This window comes from Pezoporus occidentalis, unplaced genomic scaffold (genome assembly GCF_034315485.1).
Source record: "Pezoporus occidentalis ecotype Australia unplaced genomic scaffold, CSIRO_AGI_Poc_V1 ctg113, whole genome shotgun sequence".
NCBI lineage: Eukaryota > Metazoa > Chordata > Aves > Psittaciformes > Psittacidae > Pezoporus > Pezoporus occidentalis.
The window spans coordinates 671,835-692,109 of record NW_026912918.1 but is presented as its reverse complement, the minus strand read 5'-3'; the positions used below and the strand labels follow the sequence as shown (position 1 = coordinate 692,109).

General features: G+C 41.9%; 1 protein-coding gene across 2 annotated transcripts; it reads left to right on the top strand.

Annotated features, from left to right (window-relative positions):
- The first annotated feature begins 301 nt into the window (after positions 1-301).
- Positions 302-20,024, top strand: LOC134172017 (acyl-coenzyme A synthetase ACSM4, mitochondrial-like). Of its 2 annotated transcripts, XM_062634734.1 has the most exons (14): positions 313-477; positions 6,371-6,636; positions 6,871-7,081; positions 11,037-11,244; positions 12,089-12,232; positions 13,089-13,245; positions 14,101-14,180; positions 15,310-15,433; positions 16,183-16,263; positions 16,418-16,519; positions 17,894-18,021; positions 18,129-18,228; positions 18,852-18,971; positions 19,594-20,024. In XM_062634734.1, the coding sequence occupies exons 2-14, from the start codon at positions 6,436-6,438 to the stop codon at positions 19,678-19,680; spliced, it is 1,743 nt and encodes a 580-aa protein (XP_062490718.1). In that variant the 5' UTR covers positions 313-477; positions 6,371-6,435; the 3' UTR covers positions 19,681-20,024. The 2 variants fall into 2 exon arrangements, with proteins under 2 accessions (XP_062490725.1, XP_062490718.1); XM_062634741.1 differs by lacking the exons at positions 14,101-14,180; positions 16,183-16,263; positions 16,418-16,519; ... (2 more) ...; positions 18,852-18,971; positions 19,594-20,024 and having other exon boundaries at positions 302-477.
- The last annotated feature ends 251 nt before the right edge of the window (positions 20,025-20,275 follow it).

The following is a 20,275-nucleotide window of genomic DNA, read 5'->3' as shown; positions in this document are numbered from 1 at the left end:
TTTAGATTAGGTCCTCCTGGAACATGCAGGACATAATAACTCAGCTGGGCAGGCAGGAGGACTTGTATCTGTATAGAGGGTAGGCACATTGCTGTGTGCTGCTTGCGTTGGTTTCAGACATTGTTCCCTGTGCCTTCCCAAAAAAAGTGAAGCTAGAACCTCTTTTTCCTCACCCTCTTTATGCTGCTCCTTCAGCTACTCTTTTGTTGAATGCAGTTGTTCAACAGAAGTTGACAGAAGAGTGCAGATTTCTGGGTCACTACTTTGTTTCCATGCTGGGTACCTGCCCAGTGTACTTTGCTCAGACTCTGAGGGTAGCCTCATGCTGCTTGGCAGAAAGTCAGCATACATTTTTGTAGTAAACCTTGCCTGAAAGAAGGCAGATCTGGGACATTGTGAGGGTGAAACTGAAGGACATTAGGACTTGTGGGCAGAAGACATCAAAGCGAGCCTCTCCAGATAAATATTGTGGGATTGGTAAGTACATAATGGAACACAACAGGGAAAGCATTGGGATTTTCACATAAAAGATAGGCCTAGGGCAGATCCTAGAGTGCTGAATCATTTTCCCATGTTGTTACAGTGCTGTATCAATCCCACTTTCTGGGAAATGTGGGATTCCTTCCCATTCTCTGACTGTGTCTTTGTGTTTGAGAATGGGTCAAGAAGAGAACAGTCTCGGGTACTCCCTTCATTCTGAATTTCTGAAGCTAACTCCTGACAGGCCCACAGACTTCCTGTGTCTCAGGGGAATATTGCTGTGTCTCTCATTATCTAAATTCCCTTAATAGTTCCATATTCACAGAGACTATTTATATAGCCTGTTCTAAGGAGTAGGACACAAAATATTAGGGCTTTATGGTTTCTCTGTGCAGGTGTGTGTGTGTGTCCTGTCTTTAGTCTCTTTCTGTTGTGGCAGTGCAAATGATTACAGAAAATGAACCATCTGGCTCAGCATTGTGGAGACAGGTTTCCTACATCCTGGGGCAATGCCTTGCTGCAGGATAGTTTTTCACTGCCCCAGAGACTGTTTAGTGGCATGTCTCCAAAGACAGCCATTGAGATTGAGGTCAGTGATTTCCAGATAATGTGTGTGAGCTGTGGAGCTCATCACTTTCATGAGTGATTCTGTAATTCTCCACAGAATCTGTAGATGCCTTTATGGTTTATGGGGGAAAGGCAATCCATGAGTTTTCTGTAAGCTCTTGACCTTGAATCCAAACCAGAAGGCAGTGAGAATCACTAGAGCAAAGTGTGGTTGGGGAGCAGTGTTTCATCACTGACTTCTTTAGAAGATGCATGGAATGGAAGAGTGTTTCTCCTTCCCTTCTGACGAAAGCCAGTTGTGAGGATAGTGGGATATGAGAGAAGTCCAAGATTCTGCTCTGAAGTAGGGGGAAGAAATCCTGATTTAGATCTCCTGCATCCTTTGAGTGCCCAAGTCCCTGGGTTAATGTATTTTGAACAATACTTTCTTCATCTCTTCATGAAAATTTTCATATCTTTCCATTCAGTGTTAGGTTGAAATCATGGAGCATGTTGCAATATCTCATTGTTGATCAGCTCTGCCAGTACTAAGGAGCTTTGGCTGCAAACTCTTCTCTCATCTGGATGTTTAGGTTCTGTGCTTTGAATCAGCTCTTACAAAGCTGAGAATGGAGCTTGACTGAGGGTTTTCTGCTAAATTATTTTTTCACCAAAATAATGCATCTTCCGAGGGATCAGAACAGTTCACAGGTGCAGACTGGATTTGGCAAATAGCTTTAGACCTCCACAACTAAAAAATAAAATCTTGCTAACTTTCAACACTTTCAAAAGTGTTCAGAAGTCTTAACCATTAAGTTTTATAGATATTTCTAATGTGATTGTTCTGAAAGTTTTCAAAATATTTAAAGTTTTATAACGTTATTTCAGGATTAATGAAATGTTTGGTATTTTCCAAGCGTATTTTTTGTTTAGTTATTCTGTTATATTTAGGTTTTGTTGTTGTAAAAATACAGGTATTTTCAGTTCAGATTGACCTACACTGTTACTACTATTTATTATCATCATCATCCAGGTTTGATAGTGAGGCAAAAGAGCAATTTATGTACACTTCTGCAAAGTTGGGATATTGCTGCCTTAATTTCAAATATCCCTTCCAAATATGAAATAGATTGGGGTTTTTAGCTTGTACCTGCTCTGATGCCTGTCTCCAAAGGTGTGCTGCTTTGCAAGGTGTTGGTATAATTTAAGGCTGTGTGGATGCGTGCACTGAGCTCAGTGAGTGTGGCACAGTGAAGCAATGTCAAGGTGAAGCAATGGAGACAAAGCTTTTGCTCTCTTATGCAGATGAGGAGTTTCTCCTACCAGCAGACTGCTGGGAAATACAGCTCCATGTTTGTGAAGACAGAATTATGCAGTGTCTGAGCTTTTACATGGCTAACATCATGAGAATGTACCTTTTGGCTTTTGCTTTTGTGATATGCTTTCTGTGAGGTTCAGATCTTCTAACAAAGTTAGTTACTTGAAAGCACCTACTACTTTCCTCCCCATGAGGAATGAACATGAACTTAATAGAAAAACCAAAAAACTGGCCTCCACCTTATCAAGTGCTAATTTCAGCTAAAGAGTCCAACATAACGCAATTAGAGACACCAGAATATTGGAAAAGACACTCCCTGAAGCCCAGACTCTCACAGAGGAGACATGCCAACTAGCAAAAACCTTACACAAAGCACTAATGAAAATGTAAGAGGGAGAAAAGCCTTCTTTTATTGGTGTTTTTTTTTAATACCCATCACTGCTGGGAAACACATACTTGCAAAATCACGCAGTGGAAGCAAGAGAGTGCCAACTCAGTACTGTATGCGTGGACCCATCTTACTCACAGTATCCATCTTACATAGCAGACTGGTATTTACCCACCCCAGAAGGGAATAAATTACTGTAGTTATGGTCAGAAATAGAGACATGGAGACAAAAAAAAAAGAAACAAGGACTGCTGGGGGACAAAGCAATGGTAAAGCAAGCATACCAAAGCGCCACAGCATCAGTCATGCTCTGCACAGCCATCAGTGTCAGAGACAGCAGAAGCTGATACTCGGCGAACCCCACCAGCAGGTACTTAGTTTCCTTCATTGCTCAGTCAAAGTTGCTCTTTTTCAGCAAGAGGGCATTGTTCTCCCTTTTTATTTTGAGGAGTTTGGCTTTCTTTGGCTTTGTTTCATTTGGGCTTATGCTGTCTGCTGCTGGGAAGCCTGTGAGAAGCAATAATGGCAGAAGGAAAAACTGATGTGTCTTCATCAGTCCAGTTACTGAAAAATAAAGCAAAGGAGCACTAAGCAGTAGGGTTTGCTGCTTAAATGGCTGCTGTTCTATCAGCCAAACTAAGAGGCTGATAAGGTTGATAATGGAGTCTATCACCAGTGGAGCCAACTGCACCTTTCCACTGGAAGATTAATATAGTTAATGACTTCAGCAGTGTTTGGAAAAGAAGTATGTGTGGGGAAGGTGGATTTACTGTTCCTTGCCTGCAGAAGCACCATTCGATTAGTAGTGCACTTCTCTAATTAGACAGCCTGCTTGTGCCACCATTACCTAGTGCAGAGCTGCAGACAAAACAGTAAATGGGGTACCTGGGGCAGTATTTGAGGGCTGCTCCTCTGCTGAATATTTGGATGTCTGTTGCACTTATAGAGCTATCTGATTATGGATCTTTTTCAGAGCATGCTGTAGTCAGGGAAAAACTCACATTGCTTTGCATGTGTAATTTTAATGTCTACGTTTCTTCAGTGCCTTGTCTGTGAGGCTCTGAGCTCTGCTAAGGATGGAAAGTGGCAAGTTGTAGCTCAAGTAAGGTATTACTTTGTGGGTTAAACCAGAGATTTTGCCACTGGTTTTCAGCAATAGCATGATTTTATGCAGCTAATACCTGTAGAGTAAGCTGAAGGCGCTAAATGTTCTTCTCATTCTTAGATAGATACTTCATTCTTAGGATAGTCATCAGCTGGTCTGTGAACTATGAGGCCTCCCTGACTGTTTTTTGAGAACATTTTAAGAAGTATCTTACAAAAAATATTGAGGCACCATTTACTAAGAAATAGTTATTTCCAGTGCCAGTCTGTAATTGTAGCAGAAACCCTTTCTTTAACCCTTAAACTGTGCTGAAATTTGTGAACTGTACACCCAAAGCAGTAGCCTCTCAAGAAGGGTCCAGGTATTCTGGTGGTGGTTTTGTTGGCACAGACAAGGACAGGTGGATCTGGATTAGTAGAACCAAACTGATAGTTGAAGAAATTGCCTCCAATAATGACTCTTGCTTTCTCTTCTGGAGCAGTTAAGTGTTGCTTTGTTCCTTCATGCCCTTAGGCTAAAGGATGGAGTGTTCCTAATGGTGTTTGATGTGGTAGCCACATTTATTGGGGGTGAAGGATGTTGCATGGCATATAGCTTCAATTTAAGTTGTTTTCATGTCTGGTATGAGTGGGGTTGGGCCTCAAGTGAACTCTTTCCTCTCAATCTCAAAGGCTGTAATGTACCTTGAGATGTGTCCTATGAGCACTTGCAGAGGGTGCATAATGAAATCAGAGGGAGCTGTATATTCAGGCTGCTTGCAAGATAAGGTCACACGTAAATATAGATGCAGTAATCAGGTACTAAACAAAAGGGCAGAAAGATAAGTCTCCTGTTTGACTTTGTGGTCTTTTTCTCTTCCTAATAGGCTCCTTTCCAAAGATGCCTTCCAAGTAACATTCTAGGACTGTTAAAAAGCATCTTCTGGAAGTACAGGGAAAGCCTGACAAGGCCTGTCTTAGCTGAACAGGCTGTGTTGTAAGCTCAGAAAACAGCCTGAGGCTCCCAGAACATCAGTAGGATGACAAAACCATTTGCTTAGAAAGCTCGTTTTCCTCTTTCTGCCACTAAAACAAGTAACAGTCAACACAAAGGCCTTTTGGAAATCTCCTACTAGGAAATGGGCACTATTTTTGATAGGACTTCTAACCAATATGTCCTGGAAGGAAATTGCAGTTTCCGTCATATTTGCAGTGAGGAAAGGAGTGGGATTAAACAGAGCTGAACAGAAAATTGAAACTGATGGAATACAGTGTTTTGGTTTGGGCATACAGCAGATTAGGTCACATTTCTGCACATTTCTTTATCAGTGCTGACTAGTTCTGGCTCCTTCGTTGTGTGCTTTACAGTTTTTGAGAGGTATATGGAAAATCTGACTTTTGCAGAAGTCACAGGAAACGCTGAATGCAGAGTAAGTACAGTTCTTGGGCTTTCTGGTCAGTTATTGCCCACACCCTGGAAATTGTTGTACGATCGAGAGCCATTGACAGATGCCTCACATGTGAGCACCTTCTATTTGCATTTCTGTTTTGCCTCACAAATACAGTGATTTTAGAGTGGTGACACTGTTATTTATTGGCATTAAACACTTTAACCTGTTACGAGATCTACACTTGCAATACATAATGAAAGTAACTGTGCAGTATCCCTGTTAGAAAGCTTTGTGCTATTAAATAAGGAGAAGGTAATGCCACAGAAGGGTTTAAAAGCATCAAGAAATTGGTTACACTCAAAACAAGTTTGTCAGAAGATTCTTCATTTGTGAGTAAAGATCCAGTTTTATTGACTTACAAGGCTGGGCTTTAAATAAGTGCAGTATCATCAATTTTGTCTCTTCCACATGTACCTGTATGGTATGTAGGAAAGACCAGGAGGAACTGGAAATGCTGGAATTTTCTTTGCACATTTGTTTTACAACATCTATTGTTTTCCAAGTTGCACACTTCAGCTGAATTGCAAAGCAAATGGAAGTCTTTGACATTTCACCTTTCATTGACTACTGTTTATTTTGTGTTTATTCCATGCCTCAAATGAAAATAGAACTCACAAGGAAATAAATTAGATTCATTAGTTTTATTGTTGTCTAAGTTCAGTGTGAATCGCCACCTAGTGTATATTTAAGACACTGCATAATTACAGAGATTTTTTAAATCAAGGTCGTAAAATGTCCTCAGAACACTTTCTATAGCTAGTGGCATTTTTTTTCTGTATGCAAGCAAAATAAAATCTGAAATCTACAAGAATCAAGAGATAGATATTCAGAAAAGGACTGGCAGGTGAAAGTTCAGAGATATGAGATTCATTCATCAGCTGGCCAAGTAGAGAGCAAAGATTAAAATGACAAAAACAGCACAAGATTTCTTTGCCAGAAACAGAGAAACACTTATTTTACAAATCACATAAAATAATGGGGAAAAATGAGGACAGACACAACCAACCTATTTATTGAAGCTGGCTTGCATTAATTTGTCCAGCACCACAAGGTAGGCAGCATCCAATACATGGCTGATTTTAAATGTGTTTTCTTTCATTTCAGATGACCGATTCCTTCAGGTGTGCATCTGATTTTTTAACCCACTGTCTGATAAAACATCATTGATCATGAGGACATTTATTAAATCATGGATTCCTCAGTGTTTGCAGATTCTTGGGTCACCTTGCAGGTTATTCCATGGATGCAACAGGCTGTTTACATCTCAGATTATTTCTTATTATGACTCTATAAACCAGTGTAAAAAGGAACTGCCGGAATATTTCAACTTTGCAAGTGATGTCTTAGATGAGTGGTCACGACTGGAAAAGGTAATATTTTTCTTTTACTTCATAGACATTGGAACAAATCTTAGATGATACAAATCAATTTTCCTGATTGATACTGGGTAGTATAAGCTGCAGAGTAGAATGCACTGCTTTATTTTTCTGTGTCAGAAATATGAGTGTCATTTTAAGACACTAGTTGCCAGGGTGAATTGGTTATCTGGAGTTATTTTGGATAGAAATGAAACATTTTAAGGTTTGTCTTTTGTTGCATTCTAGGTTGGAAGACAAACAGCAAATCCAGCTTTTTGGTGGGTAAATGATGAGGGAGAAGAGGTAAAGTGGAGCTTTGAAGAGCTGGGATTTCTTTCTAGGAAAGCAGCTAATGTACTTTCTGAGGCATGTGGTTTGCAGAGAGGAGACAGAGTTATAGTAGTGCTGCCTCGTGTTCCTGAATGGTGGCTACTGTATGTAGCCTGTATGCGAACAGGTGAGTGAGTTTACTGATCACTTGGATGCAGAAAAAATAAATAGAAGATATGAAAAGTACACTAAATTAAATTGGGAAAAAAAATGTAAGCAGGAATATGCTGCTGTGCCCTGTACAGTTCAGCTTTTGCATAGAGGGAGAATTGGCAGCATCCACACAGGAACCAAAGCAACACTGTACTAGGTGCTGAGCAGACATGGTCCAGTCAAACGCCTTCTTAGTTGAAGCCATTGAAGGTTGAATGGTGTCGTGGTTTAAACCCAGTCAGGTAACTCGTTCCCTCACTTCCCCCCCTTTCTTGCCCTCCCCCTGCTCTCGGAGGGACGGAGAGGAGAATCAAAAAGAATGCAACTCCCACGGGTTGAGATAAGAACAGTTTAGTAACTAAGGTATAACACAAATCACTACTGCTACCACCAATGATAATAATGATAAAGGAAATAACAAGGGAAGAGAATACATCATCTCACCACCAGCCGACCGATAACTCGCCCCCCCAGCCCGACCAAGCTCTGACCGATACCTCCTCCAACCCTGCAGTCTCCCAGCCCTTCCGGCTAGCTCCCAGTTACATCCTGGGCATGACGTGCTATGGTATGGAATACCTCTTTGGTCAGTTTGGGTCAGGTGTCCTGTCTCTGCTTCCTCCTGGCTTCCCCTCCTCCCTGGCAGAGCATGAGGCTCACAAAGTCCTTGGCCAAACCAAAACATCGCTTGTTATCAGCTCTGTCCCCGAGCTGAAAGTCAAAACACTGCACTGCACCAGCTACCAAGAAGGAGAAACATGACTGCTACTGCTGAACCCAGGACATTATCCACCCCTTATTCCATACCATTCACGTCATGCTCAGATCCCACATTTTCAATATACCATCACTCTTATCTCAGTGCATGGACCAGTCCCTATAAAGCTGCTGAGTCCATCTGGTCCATGATGTCAGGCTCCATCTCTTGTAACAGTCTTCCAGAGCAGGAGAGACTGTGTGCAGTGTTCACACTCGTGAATAACCTGGGCAATAGTGTCCATTGCTAAGTCCACCCCTCGATCATGAGTCCATCTCTGTGTTGCATCTCTGCTCTGATGGCCTGAAGTGCCATGGGCCCACCAGGCTCAAAATAATTCACTGTCCCCTTCAGCAGTTTCTGCAGCTTGTTGCTGGGGACTCCATACAGCTGCCTTCCATCTCCGATGCTTCCAAAGCACTGGAGGGGCCCAGTGGACTAGATACTTGCCCATACTGTCCCACACACCCTGCCACTCATGACTGTCCAGCCTTGGGGAAAACCTCTTGGTCCCCCTATATCCTCGTCTAACCCCAGACAAGACCCAAACCTGACTCTGCTTAACTTTTGAGATCAGACAAAATGGTGGTGGGTAGAACACAGTCTGTGTGAGTGCCAACATGCTGATCCCCATCACAATCAGCAGGCAGGTCCCAAGGATACCCAAAGGCCATTCAAAACCTTCAGAACTCTCAAACGATGCTGCTATACTTGTCACTGGGGCTGGTGTAGCTGCTGTACTTGTCACTGGGGCTGGTGTAGCTGCTGTGCTTGCCGGCTCTCCCACCGCCAGCTTCTCTTTTCCTGAGTCCAGCTCTTCCTCCTCTGCCTTGCTGGGAAATGCTGCGTGGTCTCCTGCATCCTCCTGGGGCTCGGCGGGCGGCTTCCGGGAAACGCTCTCGGCCGTCGCGGGGCTCGGCTCGGCCGCGGGGCTCGGCTCTTCCGCGGGGCTCGGCTCCTCCGCCGCCTTCTCCCGCTGCTCTGCAGCCGCCTCCTTCTGCTCCTCGACCGCCCCGACCTCCTCCACCGGCAGCCGTCCCCTCGTGGCCTCCGGCCCCGCTCCCGCCGCCGCTTGCTCCCCGGGGCCGCTCTCCCGGGCCGCTTCAGCAGCCGCCGGCTCCCGGGGCCGCTCCCCCTCGGCTCCCCGCAGCCTCACGAAGATGGAGAGTAGGGTGAGGGCCAGGACGGTGAAGAGCAGCCGGACGGCCAGGTACAAGTGCACGGCCACGTCCGTCCCGCCCTGCTGCTGGAGCCCGCCCGTATTACAAGCCATTGCCATAAAGCACAGTGAGACAAGAACCTTAGCCCAGGCCCCATACTTGATAAACACTATCACAGCAAATACCGGCTCTACGTAAGTTACAACATCCTGAAGCTGTGAGATCAAGCGAAACAACTCTGAGACCCAATAAATCAGCATTGTGACGAGTCACTATTAATCCGGTCAGATCTGTCGTTATCTCAACCCTTCGTGCCCCACGTTGGGCGCCAAAAAGAACTGTCGTGGTTTAAACCCAGTCAGGTAACTCGTTCCCTCACTTCCCCCCTTTCTTGCCCTCCCCCTGCTCTCGGAGGGACGGAGAGGAGAATCAAAAAGAATGCAACTCCCACGGGTTGAGATAAGAACAGTTTAGTAACTAAGGTATAACACAAATCACTACTGCTACCACCAATGATAATAATGATAAAGGAAATAACAAGGGAAGAGAATACATCATCTCACCACCAGCCGACCGATAACTCGCCCCCCCAGCCCGACCAAGCTCTGACCGATACCTCCTCCAACCCTGCAGTCTCCCAGCCCTTCCGGCTAGCTCCCAGTTACATCCTGGGCATGACGTGCTATGGTATGGAATACCTCTTTGGTCAGTTTGGGTCAGGTGTCCTGTCTCTGCTTCCTCCTGGCTTCCCCTCCTCCCTGGCAGAGCATGAGGCTCACAAAGTCCTTGGCCAAACCAAAACATCGCTTGTTATCAGCTCTGTCCCCGAGCTGAAAGTCAAAACACTGCACTGCACCAGCTACCAAGAAGGAGAAACATGACTGCTACTGCTGAACCCAGGACAAATGGTTATAAACTAAGGCCACGTTTAACCAGATACATTGTCAGTATGAACAGTTTGAATGCAGTAAGATGTATGACTGTCCTGGGTTCCGCAGTAGCAGTCATGTTTAAGACTGGTTAAGAATTCATCACAGTATCTTTTTGCTCAGCTATTACAGTTTCGCAAATTCTTTCACAGAATTTAACCCATTGCATTTTTAGAGCGCTAAGCATTCATAATAGAACAATTTAGCATCAACAGGGACATGATCAAGTATTTTTGTCCCACTTATAAGCTCTGTGATTTTGGTGGGTTGTAAATGTGGTTAAGGCTCAGAGAATCCAGTTCTATCTTATCCAAGATTTTTTTGGAATATGATGTGGGAGTAGCATTCAGTATCTCAGTGTCTCCATTTCCCAGTTGTAAAATTTGGTAGACATCTCTGAAGGTGCATGAAGACTGTAATCAGTATAGGTCAAGTCTGTTGAAATCCTTGGGAAAAGGAGGATATAGAAAGCACTAAAGGGCATAGAAGTGCACTAAATTGACATTCAACCACTCTCAATGTGATTTCAGTCACATTGTAGTCAGTATCCAAACTCAGGTTTGTTCACATTACAAAATGAGTCCAAGCTTGAGGGATTTGTTGACTGAGCAGCGTATGTAAGCTGCCTGACTCAATCCGTTTATCCCATATCAAGACGTATTAATTCCTTATTGAAATGAATAATGGCTTTATTCCAGATGTAAATATAATCCATATGCTGGTCGTCTTCATGTACTTAATAAAGGGGATGATAACACTTCCTTCCTGAGTTATAAATCATGAAGGAAATGCTCAAAACCACTCTAAATCTACATCTTACTCATGATATAGATAACTTTAATATGGATGACACAAAACTTAACATCAGTGCTTCAGGGTTTGAAGGTCTTTTAGAGCCAGATAATTCCAGGTCATTTCTAGGGCACAAATTTACCAAGCTCTGCCTACAAACATGAATTATACTTGAGTCCCGTTTCTCAGAGAATAAGAAATAGCTCAGCTTTTCTGTGTCTGGGGTCATGTCCTGTGAATGTAATAAAGAGAAATGGTCAATTTTCTAAATTGCTTGTTGTTTTTTTCCAGGAATTGTCTTCATTTCAGGAACATCTCAATTAACAGCCAAAGACATCTTATACCGACTCCAGACTTCAAAGGCCAAGTGCATCATTACCAATGACACACTGGCACCTGCAGTGGAATCGGTCATACCTGACTGCCAGTTTCTGAAAAGCAAACTAATTGTAGCCAAAGGGAGCAGAGATGGGTGGCTGAACCTCAAAGAACTCTTTGCGTGAGTATCTAGCTGTTACACCGTCACCCCTGTGAGGTGAGAAGCTGTATCAGGTGACATTGCTGAATTTTTTAATTAATTTCCAGAATGCAAATGAAATACAATTTTGCACCCCTCTGCCAACTTGCTGTAATCACTGCATTAGGTACAAAACCCCCCAACACACTTCTTGGGAGCTATGTTCAGATCTTTCTGCTGCTTTTTATTCAGCAGCCTGACAGTTTGTAAAAGCTCTTTGCTTCTACTGGGATCACAGGACAAGCACGCAGAATACTAATCTTGCAGTTGTTTCACACTTGTCTTCTAGAGCCCAGTCTAATGCCTCTTGAATTCAATGAGAAGATGCCCATTGCCAGCTCTTAGAGCTCAGCTAACCTGGGATCAGTTATTTCTTCCCTTTGCTATGTTGGTAGCCCAGACAATCTGAATTGCTCATCAGTCTCTTGAACATAAATGGTATAGTACATGTCTAGGACCTGGCATGATAGACTGAATTTGGCCCCCATTGTCTTCATATTGTGAGACAATATGTGTTGAGATAGAAGTTGGTTTTGTTCTGTAACAAGCACCCTGAGTGCCCTTGCGAAATAGTTGTAAACAAAGTCACTGGAATATGCTGTAGGTACTCACATCTTGAAAGTTACAGCATACAGAGCACACTTGTGACTAGCAAAATGTGCTCTCTAACTCTTACCTATGGTGTCTGATGCAACTATTTATTTAGTGAGATGTATGACTGTATAGTCAGGGGTTGTTTTCCTGTTTATTTCGTAAGCCCTGAGAAGTACTGCTTCCTTTGTGAAAAACTACATGCAGTAACTGTCATATACTGTTTCTTCTGAAGGGTGGCATCTGCTGACCATAAATGTGTGAAGACAAGGAGTCAAGACCCAATGATAATTGGTTTTACTAGTGGAAGTACAGGCTTTCCAAAAATGGTGGTGCAGTCCCACAGCAGTTACGGCATTGGATTTGCAACCAGTGGCAGGTAAACCTTGCAATTGCTCCCAGTGTCCTGGTTAAGTGACATGATCACAGTTAAATTTAAAATATGACTGTAAAAACTCCAGTAAATGTAGGCATTTCATAAGTGTAAGTTCTTGCTTCTTCTTCACCTTTCCCCTCTCACAGTGAATCCTTATTATAAAAAGCTTCTTGAAGACTCAGTAGACAGCATCAAACGCAGTGTTCCAGCGCGCAGAGGACTGACTGTGGAGTAGCAATAAGGGCAGCGTCCTTGTAGCAAAACCAGATAAAGTGCTTTAGTATTGTGTAAACCTTCCTTGAGAATGAAAGCAACCTTGGGCCATAGCGTTATACTTTAAAAGTTACAGTTTATTCTGAATCTCTGTTTTGGTACTGATTTGCTTTCATTTAACATCTTTTGTTTATGCTTTGAAGGAGTGAGAAATTTCATTAAAATCAAAGGATACATTTTCCAAGGAACACTGAGGTGGAACTTGATGATATATAATCCATAGAAGTAATACGATTAGTTTCATAGAGAAATAAAATGTGATTTAGCTGATGTCACTAATCCACAAGGTGGGGAAGGCCTACTCCAAGTGATCTGTTTGGTTTTTCATATAGATCCAGATTGTGCAACTCAAGCCAAGGATGTTCTGCACTGTTCAGAAGGAAAACAAATGCTGGAAATGTTAAACAGGAGGGAGTGATGGGAAATAAGAGAGTGTTTAAGATATTTCTACTCTTAGAAACTTTCTAAGAAGCCCTACTTGCTGACATAACATCTTCTAATGCAAGCCTCTTGCTCTTTAATTATGCTATGCCTGAGCCTTTCACACTCTATGAAGCATTTTTTTTTCTCTCTGTTTTATCACCAGGTACTGGATGAACTTGACTCCTTCAGATATAATGTGGAATACTTCTGATACTGGCTGGGTAAAATCAGCTTGGAGCAGTGTTTTTGCACCATGGATCTGTGGATCCTGCGTCTTTGTACACAATATGCCACAGTTTAAAACAGAAGTTATTGCACAAGTAAGTGTAACATTTATAACTGAGTTTTATTTCCATTTTGCATAACAGGAGCAAAGCCCATACAGAGCATGGATACCCACTGTTCTGTAGCAGAAGGGATAATAATTCCCACATCCCAGGCAATCATCCCCCCTTTTGGTGTCCAGAAACCTGAGGGAACATGTGTTCTCCATCCTGGTTAGGCCAAGTGACATGGCTACCGGGTAGAGGGGGTGTGGTGAAAGATGCAGGATAAAAAGAACTCAGGATCCCTGCTGTCTTGTCCCATATTTAGCCAAAGTTCACTTCAAGTACAGACTTAAGCTGCTTTGGGTTCAGGATGAGCATAGGCCAGTGATCAGAGTATGGCATAGATGTGAATCAGGGCCTTCTTATCCTGAATTTTCAGTGAGTTGCCAAAATGCCTGTTCCTCCACCCTGCCGTTTCACAAAACCAGTTAGCTGGCCTGTATGCCCCAATGTTGGTCTCTTGTGTGGAGAGGAGACTCAGACCTCCCAAGAATAAAATTGGAAAAGCTTTGATCTAGTTCACTGTTGTCACTTAGTCTTCAGCCTAGGGCGCAGTTGCCTGGGAAGCAGAAAACAATCTTAACTGGAGCTACTGCTTTCATTGATGTTCGTTTGCATAAGAATGGTATTTGTGAGAGCAGTGGGACTGACAGGTACAGCCACTCCACAGTCAGGATTCAGTCACCAATGCATAGGTGTTCTCTGTGTCGAATGTATGTTGCATTTTTATAGTTTTCATTTTGCAGACATTTGCAGACATAACTTGTGTTAATCACCTTCACATTTGCAGGATCAGACCCAACATTGCATTCTCTTTTCAGCAAAATAACTTTCTGTGTTTCCTAGACTCTCTCAAGATACCCCATCACTACCTTTTGTACTGTTCCCACTGCCTACAGCATGCTGGTCCAACATGATCTGAGCAGGTACATCTGAGCATCTGTCCATTCCAGGGGGAGCAGAGAGAGACTGGGATACAATACTGTGACAGCTGTAGCTGTTTAGTTCCTTATGTTGCTTATTTTTATTTTTTTCTATTAAAAGAAATATAATTGAAATTGCTCCAGAAAATTCTCAGTGTCTTATTTGATCTAGAATGTTGGCATGTAACTCAGCTGTCCACAAATATCTGATGAGCTTCCTCAGACTTCTCCTTTCTTGTTAGCTCTTCCAGGAGAACACCTTTCCTCCCTCTTCTTCCAGAAAAAAAAATAAAAAGCCAGCTACTTCTGTAGGCTTAAATTATAGGTTTAGACTAACAATAGTTCATGTGGCTTTAAACTAACATAGTACAGCAAACTGTTCTCACTTGCTAACACAGAGAGAGAAAGGAATGTTTGGCTGATGGGAAAAGCATCATCATAGGACTGATAACAACTAAGGAGACCCAAGGATGCTAGCCTTCAAGATAGCAGAGTGGTGCCCAATGTGGGGTGAGACTGGAACAGAACAGAAGCAAGGACATACCAGCTGCTTGGTAGTGCCTTGTGAGCATGTGCAAGCACTGAAGTCATTCAGTGAACACAGTGAGGAAGACTATCAGTGACCACCAGAGACCCCCACTCAGCAAGATAATAAGAATACATAATTAGAATGCAAATATTATAATTAGTTCATGGAAATAGCATGAATATGCAAGCTATTTCCTGGAAAAGCTGTAAATCTGCATGAGCGTGCTAAATATGTAACTGTTGCCAACAAGTAATGGGCGCGCTCACCTTTGCAACACTATTCACATGTGCACCCAGCACTGCAATAGAGAATGCCTGCCGGCTGAAACTCCAAATTGAGTCTTACAGAGTTTCTCTGACCAACTTTCATGGTAACACTTCCAGTGACACAGATGTAAACCCCATTGTCCTTAGTGGTAACATGAGCAATCTACGAGTTCAATCCAGATCTGTGTAGCGGGATGATTATTGTAATTTCCAAAGTAGCTTTTGAAGTTTTAAGCATACTAGCTCTGAAAGTTGAGGGAGGCTGTTCAGTTAAGACCATTCACTGCTCTTTTCAGCAGTTTAAGAAATAAATATTTAATTTGCTACTTCTCTCAAGGTATAAGTTCATGAGTCTGAAACACTGTGTAACTGGAGGGGAACCACTCAATCCTGAAGTGATGGCGAAGTGGAAAATCCAGACAGGGGTGGATATCCATGAAGGTTATGGCCAGACAGAAACCGTATGTTTGCATTAATTCTTGCAGTATGCCTTTTCAAAGGTAACAATACCAGAGGCACATTGTGCTTGACAAATCAATGGAAAAGGTGAGAATCATTTAAATGAATTATAGGCAATATATAATTATGCTTATATAGTTCCAAAATCAACTAGCAGCATGTTTTAATGTTTATAGGAAGTACTGTGACTGTGGAGTTCAGCCCTCTGCAAAATCCGTGCCAGAGATTATCTCAAAGAACGTGTAGTAGATCCCTTCCATCACCTTTACTTAAAAGGCAGAACTAAAAAGAAATAAAATAAATAATTTGCTCTGGGTATCAATTTGGCCTGTGTGAGGTTTTAATGAAAAATATTAAATCAGTTCACATCCAGACTTCTCTGCAAGTGAATATTAACGAAGCTATTAAGAGTCAGATTTCAGGCATTCTCTCTCTCCTCTTACCCTTGGTATAGTCCCAAATTAATTGTCCCATTAGTGAAATAGAATCTGTAATAATTTCACATCTGCTGTCTTGCAAAATCAAGTGTTTTCAGAAGAACCCAGTGGCTCAGACTGAGCACAGCCAACCTCATTCCACAAAGCTGAACTAGAATGCCTCTCAACCCTCTCTGATGTGCTTGAGTACCACAGTGCGTTAGTCCTGATTCAGCCCTTGTCCCAACAAAGTCATGAAGAGGTGTCATGCCTAACGGAAACAATAATAAAGTCTACAAGATGTTGCACAAATGAAAAATAAAATCTATTTGCAGGTGACAATTTGTGCCAATATGAAAGGGATGAAAATTAAACCTGGCTCTTTGGGAAAACCTGTTCCCCCTTATGATGTGCAGGTATGTTGGTACGTCTCAGCTCAACTGAGCTCAGCTGCAGTTGTGGGTACAAGAGTAAGGGAACAATGTCTGTGTCCCTTCTCTGCCCTGCACTGTGCTGTAGCAGATATTTAATTGAGCTAATCAAAGCTGTAATGATGTGTTCTTTCTGCAGATCATAGATGACCATGGGGATGTTCTGCCTGCAGGAGAAGAAGGCAACATTGCTGTCCGTGTTAAACCAACGCGACCATTCTGCATGTTCTCTGAGTACTTGGTAAGTCTTGGTCTGTGCCTTCCAAGAAGCTGAAGAGAGATCCAGGGCAAAGTTCTGACTTATTCAAGAAGCAGAATTTCATCTAGGATCTTCACAAAGTCTCCCTAGGCTGCTTGAGGACTTTGAGCCTGATCAGTACATTGTTCTGAGAATCCTGGAACAGACTGGCAGAGCATAACTTCAAGATGCAATATAAACCAGGTGCTACCTTGTTCCAGACCTGTACCTCGTAGTTGGCACAAACTTCACATTCAATGCATCACTCCTTTCCATTCTACTCCCATCCTTGGCTAAGGATTAATGAAGGAAGCTCATAAAGGCTACTGTAATACATCAAAAGTTCAGGAAGACTTTCCAAAGAGCACAAGTATGTTACGACCTCATATCACTGTCAGAGGTATCAATAGATTTCTCTCTTACATCTTTAAAAGTTACCACCATGCACGTATATCTGGTGTCAGAGAAACCCTTTGTACAGTGATGATCCCATGGGTTTGTGGTAGTGGCATATGTAATCTAACATCACTATTCAAATGGGAATGCTCTACCCACTGCAACCAGAACAGGTTTAACAGAATTCAGAAAAATGGCCATCTTGGTTCAGATCAAAGGTCCATCTAAGGTAGTATTCAGTCTGCGATGGTGCTGAGTTGTAGTATGTACTTAAGAAAACACTAGAATCAGGAAGATACAAAGATACTCTTCACTGCATTTGAACTATCATGTTGTGTATGCTTTGGGAACCTGTCTATGTGTTTAAACCTCCTCTGAAACCCCATAAGATTTGGATATTTTTAGCATCCTCAAACAACAACTGGCACAGAGTAATTACTATGTGATAAAAAGCTCCTTTTGGTTCAGTACTATTATTTCAACTTTTCATTTTGTCTTCTGTCGTCAAGGTGTTTTTCCTGTGTAATATGCACCTGATAGATCAGTTTAGGTAGTGAAGTTTTTCCTGTAGGTCACCTCATTTGTGTTTTGATCTTGAAGGCTGGGGGGTAAACAGTTTCCACTGACAGGAGGTCATTGTGGCAACCCCGTGCAGTGATAAATTATTTCCCTGAAGACAGTAGGTTATTCAGTTTAGTAATTTGCTGTGATGGATGAGCATTTTGATTTAACACAGCCTTTTTTCCCTAGCACATGAAACCATATCTACACAAATGATGTTTTCCACCTCTCACAAGTTTCCACCACAAAATTGCTGGTTTTCTTAATTGAAGACATAAAATAATACTTACGTTGAGAACAACTTAAAAATTGTCGTGATCGTTTTTAGCATCACTGAAAATAAATACATTACATTTCATTACATATATTACCTTTCACTAACAATCAGATACATTTTTTTACATGTTTGATTGTTGTCAGGATAATCCAGAGAAAACTGCTGGCTCTGTGCGTGGAAATTTTTATGTCACTGGGGACAGAGGGATTATGTGTGAAGAAGGATATGTCTGGTTTGTTGGAAGAGCTGATGATATAATTAATTCTTCTGGGTGAGTCAGTTGCTATTAGCAGTGCTCATTTGTCTGTTAGAAGTCAATCTGAAACACCAGTTGAGTGGCTGCCTTGCTGCAGCTGTCATATCTGCTTTTTCTCCCAGGTATCGCATTGGCCCATTTGAAGTTGAAAGTGCATTAATGCAGCACCCTGCAGTCTCAGAGGTAGCTGTTGTCAGCAGTCCTGATCCAGTTCGAGGGGAGGTAAATAGAAAAAAAGAACATATAGAAAGAAATACACTTTATTCTGAGCATCAAGTTCCTTGTATGTACTAGGCTGCTTTGGAATTAAGATGTTGCTAATTTATAAGATTAAAATCAGTCAAAAAAACTTTAAACCCATACCTTGACAAATCTTAGAATTTCATTATTATTTCCTTGTTTGCAGGGTTTTATTTGGGGAAAGAAAAGTTTGCCTCTTAAGACTTAGTTTGGCATCTTTTTGTCTAAGAACTAGGATTCAGATTATTTCTCTTTTTGTCACTAAGCACCTGGTAGCAATTATATGCAGAGTATGTAATTTTTCTTTATGTTTCAAAGTTGACAATATAGAAGCTTTGAGCTCCAGGGTGAGATTTTCAGCTGGTTATTTTTTTTGTTGTTCTACAACTTTCTGAAAGTTTAGTAGTGTATAAAGTGGAAAAAATAGCTGCAGAGTATTTCCTTCATAATATTGCATTCTGTAATAAACAGCCAATGAAAAGAGAAATTAGAGAAAAAGCTCAAATTTTTGCATTCTGAATTTTGATACTCAGTTCTGGCAAGAAATATATCCCTTTATTCCCATGTCTGGAAGGTAATGGGGTCCCTTAACTTTTGTGGTACAGGTAGTCAAAGCCTTCATTGTTTTAGCTCCTGCTTATGTGTCACACGATCCAGAAAAATTAACTCATGAGCTTCAGCAGTATGTCAAGAAGGTGACTGCACCTTACAAGTATCCGAGGAAGGTAAGTACACCACAGAAAGACAGGTCTTCTAATGGCATCAGACATTGAACAGTCTTTGTACTGCTTTGTCTTCTTTTCAGCTGCATTCTGACAAACACCCCAAGCATAGTTAAATAAAATTAAAATAAATTACAGGGTCTGTTGCAGCTGTGGCCGTGGGTTCACTGTATGTGCTGGAAAGAACCCATAGGGAGGAAATGGTAGTGTAAATTGCTTTTATCAGAGTCCTTTCATAAAATACTGAGGTTTTCATAGCAACTCAAGGGCAAGATGTTCAGCTCTTACAAATTCTGCCCTGGAGCTCTGTTCAGACTCTCACCCAAAGCAAAGGGGAAATTCCTGCTGGCATCAGATGGGTTGGAATCCATCCCTTATAACCAGAAAAAAACATCAGTAACTCCCTGTCCTGACAGCTGAAGCACTTACCTCTTCAGGACTGTGTCCCTGCAAATACTGCCTGTGCAGTCAGATAAGATGTGTGGTAAGGAGTTTCATCATCCCAGCCCCAAGTTGTGCAGCTTCCCATCTTTTTACTCCAGCCATAATTAAAGTGTCCCTTCCTTGCACCCAGGAGTTTAATCAGAATGTTATTTCACTAAAAGTGAGCATTTTTGCCCTTCAGGTGGAATTTGTTCAGGATCTGCCAAAGACGGCTACTGGGAAAATCAAGAGAAAGGTTCTAAGGAACAAAGAGTGGGGAAGAGTCTAATGTGATCTGGAAACTGAGGAGAGAAGATTCCCATCATCTGTACCAGCCATAGTGCATCACACTTGGCATGTGGTCAAGACCCAGAGCACTAGGAGAACTTAGGAAAAAACAAGCCATAGGAAAAAAAAGGGGGAAGTAACACTCACATGGCTTGAGAATGCCATCGGCCTACAGATTTCCAGGAGACAGCAGGTGAAAGTAATTAAGAATGAGGACTAGGAGAGAAAAAGGTGATTACAAAGGTTTAATTATTTTACTAGAATTAGTATGAAAAGCTTCCTTAAAAAAAGTGTAATGACAATATTTTAATAATGTTTACAAATAAATGAGAAATTAATAAAAATCGTCTTTCTCCTGTAGTGGGTATCAGCAGTGAAGTGATATTCTCTCTTCAAAACCTACCACTGTAACATTCCCAATTTCTTTCTGTCTGGAAGGAAAAAGACATGCTCTTTAATACCTTCCTCTTGATGAATTTGTGATCTACTTAAGTGGTTGAAGTGGGGGAAAAAAGAAGATACAAAGTACTTTAGGTAAAGGTGCAATTTACGCACAATTGACAGCAGTGTAAATGATTACATGAAAAAGGTTGCTC

Excerpts from the sequence above, each read along its gene's own strand:
- LOC134172017 (XM_062634734.1), top strand. The coding sequence starts at position 6,436 with ATGAGGACATTTATTAAATCATGGATTCCTCAGTGTTTGCAGATTCTT. Across the intron at positions 7,082-11,036 it reads TGTAGCCTGTATGCGAACAG|GAATTGTCTTCATTTCAGGA; the intron begins GTGAGTGAGTTT and ends GTTTTTTTCCAG. Across the intron at positions 13,246-14,100 it reads AAACAGAAGTTATTGCACAA|ACTCTCTCAAGATACCCCAT; the intron begins GTAAGTGTAACA and ends TGTGTTTCCTAG.